Consider the following 12,021-nt stretch of genomic DNA (forward strand, 5'->3'; position numbering starts at 1 on the left):
ACAACCACCTGAGCCTGCTTTGACAGTGTGGAGAGTGGCTCTTCTGGGACACCAAACATACAGCAGACTAAAGCAGCAAGCCCATGCTTTAGTGATGTTAAATCATAAATAAAAGAGCAGCAGCACCTCCTCTGAGCATAAAAAGCAGAAACTTCCCTGTAATTCATGTAAGTCCTCTCTGCAGAAGCAAAGCCTCTCAGACAAATGCCTGAAATCTGCTTCACTTCAGGTAGTACATCTCTTTAGCTAAGCTCAAAATTTAGTCTGGCAGCTTAGTCCCTGCAGCAGAAATCTCCATCTCCAGAGCAGGCACAGCAAGAAAAGCTTTGCCTGCCTGCCTTAAGATTAATTTCCCCGCTAGCATTCACTGGTGTTCAGCACCACCGGCACTTACGCCCTTCTGACAGGCAGGAAGAGAGACATGCCACTGATGTCTGAAGTGCTTGAGGAAATGGTTTTGAAAAGCCTAAGGGTAAAATAAGCACTCTCTCCCTTTGCTAACACCAGCCATTTTTAGTCTGTCTGCTTTGATGGCATTGAAACATTGTGCCTTGGTGGTGTGATGCTGATACTAAAGTAGGAACAGGAGGGAACAGGACAGAGGCAGGAAATTGTTCACAAGCAGGAAGTTAAGGGCATCAAATCAATAAGTGCAACGGTAAAAAGCAGTAATGGAAAAAGGGTGACCACAAGAAGACCACTGGCAATTTGGCACTTCTCGAAGTTCCAGGGGGCAACTTTCCTTTCATCTGAACATCACCTACCCAGCTAACTGAGGATGAAAACACAGAGAAGACATTTACCATGGTTCTGAAGTTTCCTCACACATGTGTCCCGTGAGCACCTCTTTAAAGACACAGATAGTTCATGACACAGTCAGGTAGCTGTCTGTTAGTCCGCTGTGAGCAGAGTAGATGGGTGTTTCAGACCTAAACTTTACAGGACTGATATGGTGCATACTCACTCATTTTGCAACCATACAGATTTCTGAGTTTCCAAATTTTCTTAATTTGTGCATCTAAAGGAAAGAGCTGGCAAACAAGAACACAGGCTTTATTAACATGCAGAATGTGTTCAGTTTTTGAAACTTCTGCACATTTTTCACACATAATCATCTTAGATTTGGTCTTCAGCTGTCCTGACAAATGACAAAATGATGGCTTTCATGTATTGCAGTGAGAAAGGGTTTTATTTTATACACAGGCTCATCATCAACTTTAAAAAGACAACTAGTCATTTTTTTCAACAGGGAAAGTATATTTCCCCCCTTCTTAATGTTCATATCTAACAAAACTTTTTTCCCCCTCAAAAGGACTTCTGTGTATATCACTATGTGCACACTCTATCTGAAGGAGTTGTTTTTCCTGTGCCTGGGCTCAGGGTGATTGCGTGACTGAGCAGTAACTACAGTTGCTGATGATGTGCAGGAAAGCTGTGTGCATGGCATTCACTGAAGATCAGGCATCCCTTGCTGACACCTTCTTTCCCCTCCCCTATCCCCATGTACTCAATTTTGTCAGTTTCCCTGAGACCGTGAATTGGGATTAGCTGTGCTTCACGAACTCTGGCAGCTCCATGCCAGTGCAGAGCGTAAGCACTCCAGCCTTCTCCAGGGCAAAAGCTGGGTGAGCTGCATCAGTGAATTTGTGCCTAATGGCAAACAGCATCAGTCCTTTCTCTGCATTGAAGAATAACAGTCTGCTGCCACTGTAGTCCAACAGGATGCCAATCCTGGCTGGCTGTTCTGTCACATGGACATCGCCCATCACACCAGTGTGAAGAAATCTGTAAAGAAAGCTGTGGGGAAATGGAAACCAGAATATAGTGAGCTTCTTCATGCTGATTTACCACCTATTGACAGGTGGCCACATACCATAGCATATTGTGTGGCAAGATCATTTCACTTAGTATGTAGGGAAAGTGAATATGGCATCACTTCAAAGCCCTGCCTAGCATGCTGATGAACCCTTTCACTTGGCATCTTTGGACTCTCAGGATAAAAGCAGACTTGCTGTAATCATATTAATCTATATCTTTCTTACTACATGTCTTTGTGGGGATTTAAGCACTAAGTCTACTTTGGCAAACCCTTTTCATCTCAGATGTTTCATTTAGGTAGTTATGCTTCTGCATCTACATGATTTCATACTGAAGGACAAGGCAGGAGAAGATGTTCCCTATGGAGGTATGACATCTGCAGATGGAAATAGATTCTAAAGAGACAATGTTTATGGAAATAAATACACTTGATGGGATTTTGTGGAGCAATTCATTATATGAGCCTGGAATGGCAAAGCAGTGGCAAATACTTTTTCCAGGTTTTATTCACTGGCTGGATGAAGGGTGGTAAACTGCTCTGTTTAAGAATAATGTGCTTTATAAGATTTTTTTTCTTTTCACTAAGAGGAAGACTAGCATTCCTTTATAGTTGTCTTATTCTTATTACTCAGATTTGCAGAAAGTAAGCAGACAGATCCTCTCTAATCTCATAATTCCTGAAGCTGGCTAGTGTTAGCTAATGTGAAGGGCAAGTAACTTGCCAAGCAGCTTTACCTGGTTCGTGTAGGACAGCACCACATGCACCAGGAAGTATCATTTAGCCCGAGGACACTACTCTGTGGTGCTGCTTGGTAGCAGATCCCAATCCTGTAGCTTCTGCAGGCAGAGACAATGACTTCCCAGTAATGACGTCCCCGGGCAGGCAACTGCTCACCTAGGACTGAAGGAATCCTGTTTATGGGAAAGGTGTACAATAAAGTGAGTACAGTGTTAGATCAACCATATCGTGGTAGTTCCTGCAGTCATGTAATGTAACAGCATCTAAAATTACTAATGGATTAGCACTCTGTTCTATCTGCATTTGAATATTGTCTCTGAGAGTAATTTCCTCTCTGCACTGAAATGGACTCATCCTAAGGAGAGAAAACTGCATCCTTAGAAAAAATTATATGAAGCTAACAAGAAGTGGAAAAGGTGACTCTGCAAATAGAAACTGGACCTCAAATGCAGCAAGTTCAGATTAGAAAATATGGCTGTTTTAAGTAGGTGCAGCGACAAATATATATTTTTGTATTCATCTGAGGCAGTAAAATAAATGCTTAAATCAGTAACATCTCACTACATTTTAAGAAGCTGCATGAGCACAATTTACACAAATGGATGTGTGCTTGGGATGGGACTGATAGAAAAAAAAAAAAACCAAAACCATGTTTGCAACGAATGGATCTAGTCTGGTACAGCATATCCCAGGAGCACTTCCAAAGATACAGACGCTTTGGAAAACATTACTGACAATGCCCTCAGCAGATTAGACGCATGTGTAATATGGATCACTTCTAGCCTAAAGATATTTTAGAAAGTAAGTTGAGAAGTCTGGTCTTGGAGGCAGCAGCAAATTGATTTAAGACTGAAGTGCCCTGAAAGATTAAGCAGTGACCATGGACTGAGGTAAACTCAGCAGTCTCATTAGTAACTACTGCTATTGACTTTCTGGCAGATCCTCAGTGAGACACAGAACTCTTCCCAGCACTTAGATTAGTGCTGCTACAGGTTTTATAGAGATGTTGCAGTGCTTGAAAGGGAGGGGGTCAATCACACAATGCCTGAAACCATTCAGGTCTACAAAATAAGTTAGTACCATGTGAAACCTACCTAAGAGGCAGAAATAAGATTAAGGAGCTGATTCTGAGCCTTGCAGGGTGGTTGTGCTTGCTATGCTGCTACTTACCCAGTGAATCTGGTTTTCTCAGGAAGGCAGATCACTGTTGCATTGGAGGAGATCCGCAGAGCAGGATGGGCTGTGTTGCTCATCAGGCGAAATCTAGTTCCTGGCACAAATCATGACAAAGAAAGACCAGTCTAGCAACATTACACAGGATCACACAGAATCACTGTGTTTGGAAAAGGCCTTTAAGGTGATCAAATCCAAGTATTGCTTACTTTTACCAGGGGAAATTACTATGCCATATCCTTGAGCATCATATATAGATGACTCTTAAATATATACAGGGATGGTGATTCAACCTTTTGCCTGGGCAACCTGTTCCAGCCTTTGATAACCATTTTGGCATAGAAGTTTTTCCTAATGTCTAATCTAAACCTCCTCTGGCATAACATGAGTTATGAGAAGAGAACAGCACCCACCTCTCTACAACCTCCTTTCTGGTAGTTGTAGACAACAAGAAGCCTCCCCTCAGCCTCATTTGTTTCAGACTAAATGCCAGCTCCATCATCCGCTTCACATAAAACTTACTCTCAGAGCCCTTTACTGGCTGTGTTGCCCTTCTCTGGACCCACTCCAGAAACACAGTGTGGCTCTTATACTGTACTCAAGGCGTGGCTGTGGCTTCAACAGTGCTGAGTACAGTGGGACAATAACCTCTCTTCTCTAATCTTGCTGGCCAGATATTTGTGATGCAGGCCAGAATGCTGTTGGTCTTCCTGGCCACCTGAGTACACTGCTGGCTCATTTTTAGACAGCTGTCAATCAACACCCTGGGGTCCCTCTCTGCCAAGCAGCCTTCCAGCCACTTGGCCTGTAGCATTCCATGGAGTTATGGCCCAACTGCAAGTCACTACTGGTCAAGAGCCAACGGAACATGAGCCAGCAGTGTGCCCAGGTGGCCAAGAAGGCCAATGGCATCCTGGCCTGTATCAGGACCAGCAGGACCAGGGAAGTCATTCTGCCCATGAACTCAGCACTGGTTAGGCCACACCTTAAGTACTGTGTCCAGTTCTGGGTTCCTCAGTTTAAGAAAGATGTTGAAATGCTTGCCATGTCCAGAGAAGGGCAGCAAGGCTGATGAGGGGGCTGGAACACAGCCTATGAGGAGCGGCTGAGGGAGCGGGGGTTGTTCAGCCTGAAGAAGAGGAGGCTCAGGGGAGAGTTTATTGCTTTGTACAACTACCTGAAAGGAGGTTGCAGCCAGGCAGTGGTTGGTCTCTTCTAGGCACCCAGTGACAGAACAAGAGGACACAGTCTAAAGCTGCACGAGGGCATGTTTAGGCTAGATGTTAGGAAGAAGCTCTTCACGGAAACAGTGATTGCCTATTGGGATTGGCTGCCTGGGGAGGTGGTGGAATCACCATCCCTGGAGGTCTTAAAGAGGAGGCTGGATGAGGCACTTAGTGACATGGTTTAGTTAATTAGAAGGATTAGGTGATAGGCTGGACTCGATGATCTCAGAGGTCTTTTCCAACCTGATTAATTCTGTGATTCTTTGACATAGCACTTGGCCATGTTGAAGCCCATTCGGCTGGCTTCAGATCATCAATCCAGCCTGTCCAGGTCTCTCTGAAGATCTTTCCTACCCTTAAGTAGAACAGCAGAGGCCACACCCAGAGAGTGGTAATGAGTAACTCTTTCTCAGGCTGGCAACCTATCACTAGTGGAGTCCCTGAGGGATCAATAGCGGGCCCAGTGCTGTTTAATACCTTAGTTAGTGATTCAGATATTTGCACTGAGAGTATCCTGATGAAATTTGCTGCTGACACAAAAATAAGTGGGGAAGTTGACACCCCAGAGTGGAGAGCCATCCTCCAGGAAGATCTTGACAGGCTGATTAAGTGGGCAAGGAGGAGCTGTATGAATTTTAATGAGGACAAGTGTAGGATCTTGCACCTGGGAGCACATAACCTAGCAATGCAGATCAGACTGGGAGCTGCCTGGCTTGAGAGCAGCCCTGCAGAGAGGGACCTGGGAGTCTAGGTGGACAAAAGACTCAACATAAGCAAACAGTGGCAAGGAAAGCCAACAGGGTGCTGAGTTGCATTAGGAAGAGTATCACAAGCAGGCATAAAGATGTCATTCTCTCACTCTACTCAGCACTGGTGAGGCTGCACTTTGAGTGCTCTGTACAGTTTTGGTCCCCTCTATACAAGAAGGATGCAGGAAGGAGTCCAGAAAAGGGCCACAGGAACGATCAGAGGAGTGGAAGAGCTGTAATATGAAGAAAGGCTGAGAACTGGGTTTGTTCAGCCTTGAGAAGAGAAGGCTTAGGCGAGACTTCATAACCATGTACAAGTCCATAAAGGGCAGCTATCATGAGACTGGCTTTTTCCATAGTCACATGGTAAAGACACGGGGTAATGGGTACTAGTTGCTACTGTGGAGATTTGGACTGGACAGCACATTTTTTTATTCACCATTCAAACTAATAGATGTTGGAATAAACTCCCAAGAGAGATGGTGGATTCCCCTACATTGGACATTTTCAAGGCTCAGCTTGACAGGGTGCTGGGCCACCTCATTTAAACTATATTCTTACCCCTAACGATTGGACTGGATGATCCTTAAGTCCCTTCCGACTTGGTATTGTATGAATCTGTGAACATGGCCACTTAACCTGGTGTCATCTGCAGACTTACTGAGGGTGCTCTCAATGTCTTCATCAAGATCACGGATAAAGATACTAAACAGGAGTGTCCCTGGCACTGAGCACTAGGGAACACCACTTGTGACTGATCATCAACTGGGTTTAATTTCATTCATCACCAGTCTCTGGGCCCATCCATTCAGCCAGTTTTTCACCCAGCCGAGCTTAGGCCCATCGAGGCCTAGGGCAGACGGGTTTTTTGTGAGGATGCTGTAGGGAAATAGTATCAAAAGCTTTACTGAAGTCCAGGCAAACATCTGCAACCTCTCCTCATCCACTAAGTGGGTCACCTTGTCATAGAAAGAGATCAGATTCATTAAGCAGGACCTGCCCTTCATGAACCCATGCTGACTGGGCCTGATTTCCTAATTGTCCTGTAACTGGTGTGTGATGGCACTTGGGATGACCTGCTCTATGACCTTCCCTGACACCAGTCAGACTGTCACATCTGCTAATCTCCGGTCTGTTGCAGCCTTCCTGGTTAGTCAGGACTCTGTGGTGGAGGGGCAGCAGCCCCAAAACTGAGGCTCTTCTATGCCTCTGCATGCCCAGACATGTTTTTCTGCCAGGACCCAGGAGGCAGCAAACAAGTTGCATAACACACACACGCCCAGCCCGTGTACCCCTGAGGGCCGGGCAGGTAATCCCCTATTGGGAGGGTCCAGGCATATCTCTGCTGCCTATTGGGGCAAGGTTTAGCTTACGGCCAACCTGATTGGTCATTTTAGATGTCCAATGAGCCACGAATCTTGGCCCAGAGCCTTTAAAGAAGGGTGCACATCAGCACCACGTGGTCAGACGTTCAGCCCATCCAGAGTTTCAGTCTGCTCAGATGGTCCAGACTGTTTACCAGTTCAGAAGCTTAGAGCATTTAGACTCAGCTCTGATCCACAGCAGCATCCTGCTGCCCTGACCCTGCTTGCATGGCCTAGACAAAGGATCAGGCCTCACTCACCTGCAAGCATTACAGAGACCCAGACCTCATGCATCGATCTCAAGGTGCAGTCAAGCTACCTGCAAGCCCCTTGAGAAGCAGAGCACATTCATGCCTGTGCCATACATATATGGGGAGCCAAGAACACCCTGCCTAAAGCCTAGAGCTATCTTGATTCAGCTACGGAGTTAAATCTCCATGCAGCACGGCAGAGACCCTGCTTGCCCGGCATAAATACTACTTGCCAGCTATCCTGCAACTCTGGAAAGACCCAGAGCCAGCTGATCCCTTTCCAGATGGTCTGCAAACTTGCAAATGCAGCCTGCTAGCTGCCCAAACTGTGTCAGAAGCTGCACGGACAAATCCTTCTCCTGCATCGGGAAATTCCTGCCAGCTGATCAGCCCTGGACGCGCACAGCATCCAGAAGCCGCAGCACCAAGGCAGAGACTACCTTACCCCAGGAGAGAAGGTTAGAGAAACTCAATTTACCCCAGAGACTGGGAAAACACTTTGTCAATTCCCCCTTGCAAGCTGGGACAGACTCCATCTATACCAAGACCCCAATTCTGGGCACATGCTGAGACAGATTCCCGGAGGGTGATTAATGATCAATACTCAAGATCATCATACCTAAGTAAGCTTTAAATCTTTGTAATATAAGTTATCTCTACCTAAAGAGCACACACAGTTACAGCCCTTGCTGGGCAAACACTAGAGTAGTTAAGAGGCATTAAGCCAAAGAAAATATTTCTCTCTGTCAATAATTGTTAATAATTTGATATCTCCACTTAATAATCAATCCCTGTAAATATAAATATCCCAAGCTATTTTCATAAACTTGCAGTGAACCAGATTTCATAGTGGTTAGGGGTGGTGTAAATTTGTAAATATTAATTTTAATAAATAATTTTATAAAAATCAAAACCACCTCAAATTAATTTCTCTCCTCCCCCTAACGGAGGAGGAACAGAGAAATCCCCTCCACGACAACTCTTGACAAGTCATGATGAGTGGCTTGGTAAGCACATGTGCCGATGCTTTCAGCACTCACAGACTTGTGTATTTCTAGGTGGTTCAGCAGGACACTCACTATTTAGATTATGGAGAGCTTCTTCTGTTCCTCATCCCTGTCTTCCAGCTCAGTGGAGCTGGCTACACAGCAAACAACTGCTATTAAAGACTGAGGCAAAGAAGGCATTAAGTACCTCAGCCTTTTCCTCCTCCTCAGTGGTTGTGTTTCTGCTTGAATCTAACGAAGGATGAAGACTCTCCCTAGTCCTCCTTTTGCTGTTAATATCATTATAGAAGCAGAGTTACTAGCTTTTACAGCAATAGCTAGACTGAGTTCTAGCTGAGCTTTGGCCCTTCTGAGTTTTTCCCTGTATAGCTTCAGTGTGTCTTTGTAGTCCTTCTAAGAAGCATGTCCCCTTTTCCAAAGGCCATAAACTCCCCTTTTGTTCCTAAGTTCCAGCCAAAGGAGTGACTTGTTCTAGCAAGAGGTGTCCCTGCCTATGGCAGGGGGTTGGAACTGGATGGTCTTTGAGGTCTCTTCTAACCTAAACCATTCTATGATTCTATAGTTCTATGATTCAAAGTTCTCCATTCAGCTGGGCTGACCTTCCCTGCTGGTCCATCTTTCAGGACATGAGGAGGGTCTTTTCTTGAAGAAAGCCCCCTAGCCTTCCTGGACTCCTTTGTCTTTCAGGAAACTCTCCAAGGGAACACCTGCAGTCAGTCTCCTGAACAGGCCAAAATCTGTCCTATGAAAGTCCAAGGTGGCATTTTGCTACCTCTTGTACCTCTCCAAGAACTGAAAACTCCTCTGTTTCGTGGTCACTAAGCCCAAGATAGCTTCTGACTGTTACAGCTCCTACAAGTTCTTATCTGTTAACAAGCAGCAGGCTAAGGAGGACATTTGTTAATTGGCTCCTTTCACCAGCTGCATCACAAAGTTATCTTCCAAACATTCTAAGAATGTTCCCTTTCTGCTGCATTATATTCCCAGCACGTATCTGGGAAGTTGAAATCCGCCATGAGAACAAGAGGTAACAATTGTGAAACTTCCCCCAGCTGCTTATGGAGTACTTCTTCAGTTTCATCATCCTGACTGGGTGGTCTGTAATTTTGAATTGCTTGCTTTCTCAAAGTAGCGAATTTGAGTTTTGAGTCTGGTTTGGAAGAACTGCACATGATTGAAAAACATTTAGCTGGAAACCTGGAAGCTTAAAGCGTCCATCACATTTTAAAACTGCTCTGTAGTTTATCACTCATCCCCAAAACCCAAAGCCAATAAGGCTTTCATTGTGAGTTTTCTTTAAGGTAACGGAGCCTTTGTCAGAATGTGCTCTGACAAACTCAAGAAAACTGAGGTCCTTTAATTATTTCATGTCTCTGACAGCATTCAACATTTTTGATTCTGAGGTCACATCAGTTTTACATTGACATAATACGCAAACTTGAAGCAGTCCATGATTATAATAATTTTAAACAGATAAAATACGTTTGATTTATCTCAATAACTTTCTCACTCCTGTATCGTAATGTTCAGGCATGATTTTTGGGGGAAGATACCCTCTTTGTCTGCTTTGCCCCTCCATCCCATTGTTTTGACATCAGAAAATGGTAATCTACCTTTAGTTGAGATGAGAGCTGCTTCGCTTTGTTCACTTGTCCCAAATGAGTTGACAGCCCTCAAGTAGAAGAAATAGTTCACATTGGGCTCCAGGGATACTTTCAGCTCAGGTCTCTGTATACCGGTAAAAGATCTGCAAATTTGGAAGATTTTCACATGTGAAAATGTATGCAAGATATCCAAACCAGGAAGGACAAACCTATGCAAACAGTCAAGCCACTCAACAGTATGGTTGAATATGGAACAACAAGTGGTGTAAAGGAACTCTAAACTGGAAAGGCAAACATGATTTCCACAAGCAACCAAATTATATAGAAGCTTCAGCATTTTTCTGGAAGGATCCTCCTTACTTTGTTTCACAAATTTTCAGGCCTTTCTCCCTGTATAATTTTCTCACTCAGTGCAGTTATTTGGTGTAATACTTACTTTACATTAACTTTGCAGTGTAAGTCGTCACATAAAATGTGAAGTGGCTTGAAATCAAATTCTCACCTGCTTTCTATAAAGGGACTGCTTTACAAAATTAAAAGGGCCTCTGGAGAAAAAAAAAAAAAAAGCTTATAAATAATTAATTTGCTTGACAGTGAACACGCTTGTGTTTGTGCTGTCTGGGCACATGCTCCAAGTCCTAAACAATGGATACCCATACTTGAGACTATACAGAAACCATGCACTTCTTATGAACGCCCTGCTCACAAACTGTTCATCAATAAACTCTTGATTCTGCATCCTTCATGATGCTGTGCATTCTAACGGGCTCGTTTTGCAAGAGGCAGCAGCAGAACTGCCTTTGCACAGTGCCCTAAGTCTCGTCTCTGTGGCACCTCAAAAGCTCCAACCCTTACATCCTCAACTGCTGATGCCTTGACACACTAGCCGAGAGTTAGCACCCACTTAGTCTGCTTCACAGGTGCTTTGAAGTGCCAGTAAGAACATTCCAGATGGCTAGAAAGATGTCAGTTTTACTTTGTGTACTATCAGGAGTATGAAAGGTTGGCTTAAATTCTGGTGCACTGGACCTTGATTTTTGTTATCTTTACCTTCTATGATAGCAGCAAGGCCAGACAGTATACAGTTTGCATCATATGTCTGCAGATGACTGCTTATGTATAAAAAGGACATAATTTTCTCCTAGAAATGCTTATAGGATTCTTCCAGCAAGTATTTAAATTCTTGAACAGGAGATGTGCCTTTGGAGAGCTTGCAAGATGCTTTTCCTTCCACCTCAGGTTTGAGAGTGGAGTGAGATCCTGTGGGTAGTTTCTCTATGGGAAACTAAATTAAACAAATCACCTTTTGCAGCACTAAGTACTGCGATCCTAGAGGAGGTAAGGCAGGCAGGTCAACAGCCAGATCATATTGTTGCTATTCGTTTGTAGTAACTGCTTTTCTGCAGATGTCCCACCAGAGAGCAGTACAATCTGAAGAAAAATCAGTGCTTATCCATCAGAATTTTTCACATGCCTGATTCTGCTGCATTTATCACATAAAGGTGAAATCCCACAGCCTTACACTCACTAAATTACACACACACAGAGCTCTATGTCAGAGAGGATGGCATTCTGGGGAGAGACTGGTGCTTAATGGTCTGTGGTGGGTTGAGAAACTCGCCCCCACTACTGAAATTTACCAGTCCAGTTCAGAATACTTGGAAGTAAGATAAATCTATATTTACAGCAAAGGAAAATTTACAAGCATATATGTTTAATATATTTACAAATATTTACAATTATGTACAATTTAGGAACAAAACAGAAATCCAAACTCCCTCTCAGACAAACAAAAGAAGCCCAGAAGGGGCTCAAAGCCACCCTGTCTCTCCCAGACAGCAAAGCTTGCTTGTTATCTCTTAGCCAAGGTTAGTGGAGAGATTAGAGAGCAGTGAATACATTTGGGGCTTTTATCTCTTTTAGCAAAACAATGAATGATACAGACTCTGTCATTGTTTTCTTTTTGCAACCAATGATCTAATTTCTCTCATTAGAATATTCTAATTAACCTCAAACCAGCACAGTCTGTAACAGGTATTTGACAGCTGCCAGTAAAAGTGATTGAAAGCACTGACAAAAAGCAGTAGGTG

The 12,021-nt window shown here is 44.0% G+C and overlaps 1 protein-coding gene across 1 annotated transcript in view; it reads right to left on the bottom strand.

Annotated features, from left to right (window-relative positions):
- Positions 1-1,451: 1,451 nt before the first annotated feature.
- Positions 1,452-12,021, bottom strand: part of CMYA5 (cardiomyopathy associated 5) — a 61,248-nt gene continuing 50,678 nt past the window's right edge. The window contains exons 12-15 of the mRNA XM_064176328.1: positions 9,941-10,074; positions 3,728-3,827; positions 2,554-2,730; positions 1,452-1,797 (exon numbers count right to left, since the gene is read on the bottom strand). Of these exons, the coding sequence (XP_064032398.1) occupies positions 1,545-1,797; positions 2,554-2,730; positions 3,728-3,827; positions 9,941-10,074 (664 nt within the window). The 3' untranslated portion in view covers positions 1,452-1,544. The remainder of the gene's footprint in view (positions 1,798-2,553; positions 2,731-3,727; positions 3,828-9,940; positions 10,075-12,021) is intronic.

The sequence above is a fragment of the Pogoniulus pusillus genome, chromosome Z, assembly GCF_015220805.1.
Source record: "Pogoniulus pusillus isolate bPogPus1 chromosome Z, bPogPus1.pri, whole genome shotgun sequence".
NCBI classification, from domain to species: Eukaryota; Metazoa; Chordata; class Aves; order Piciformes; family Lybiidae; genus Pogoniulus; species Pogoniulus pusillus.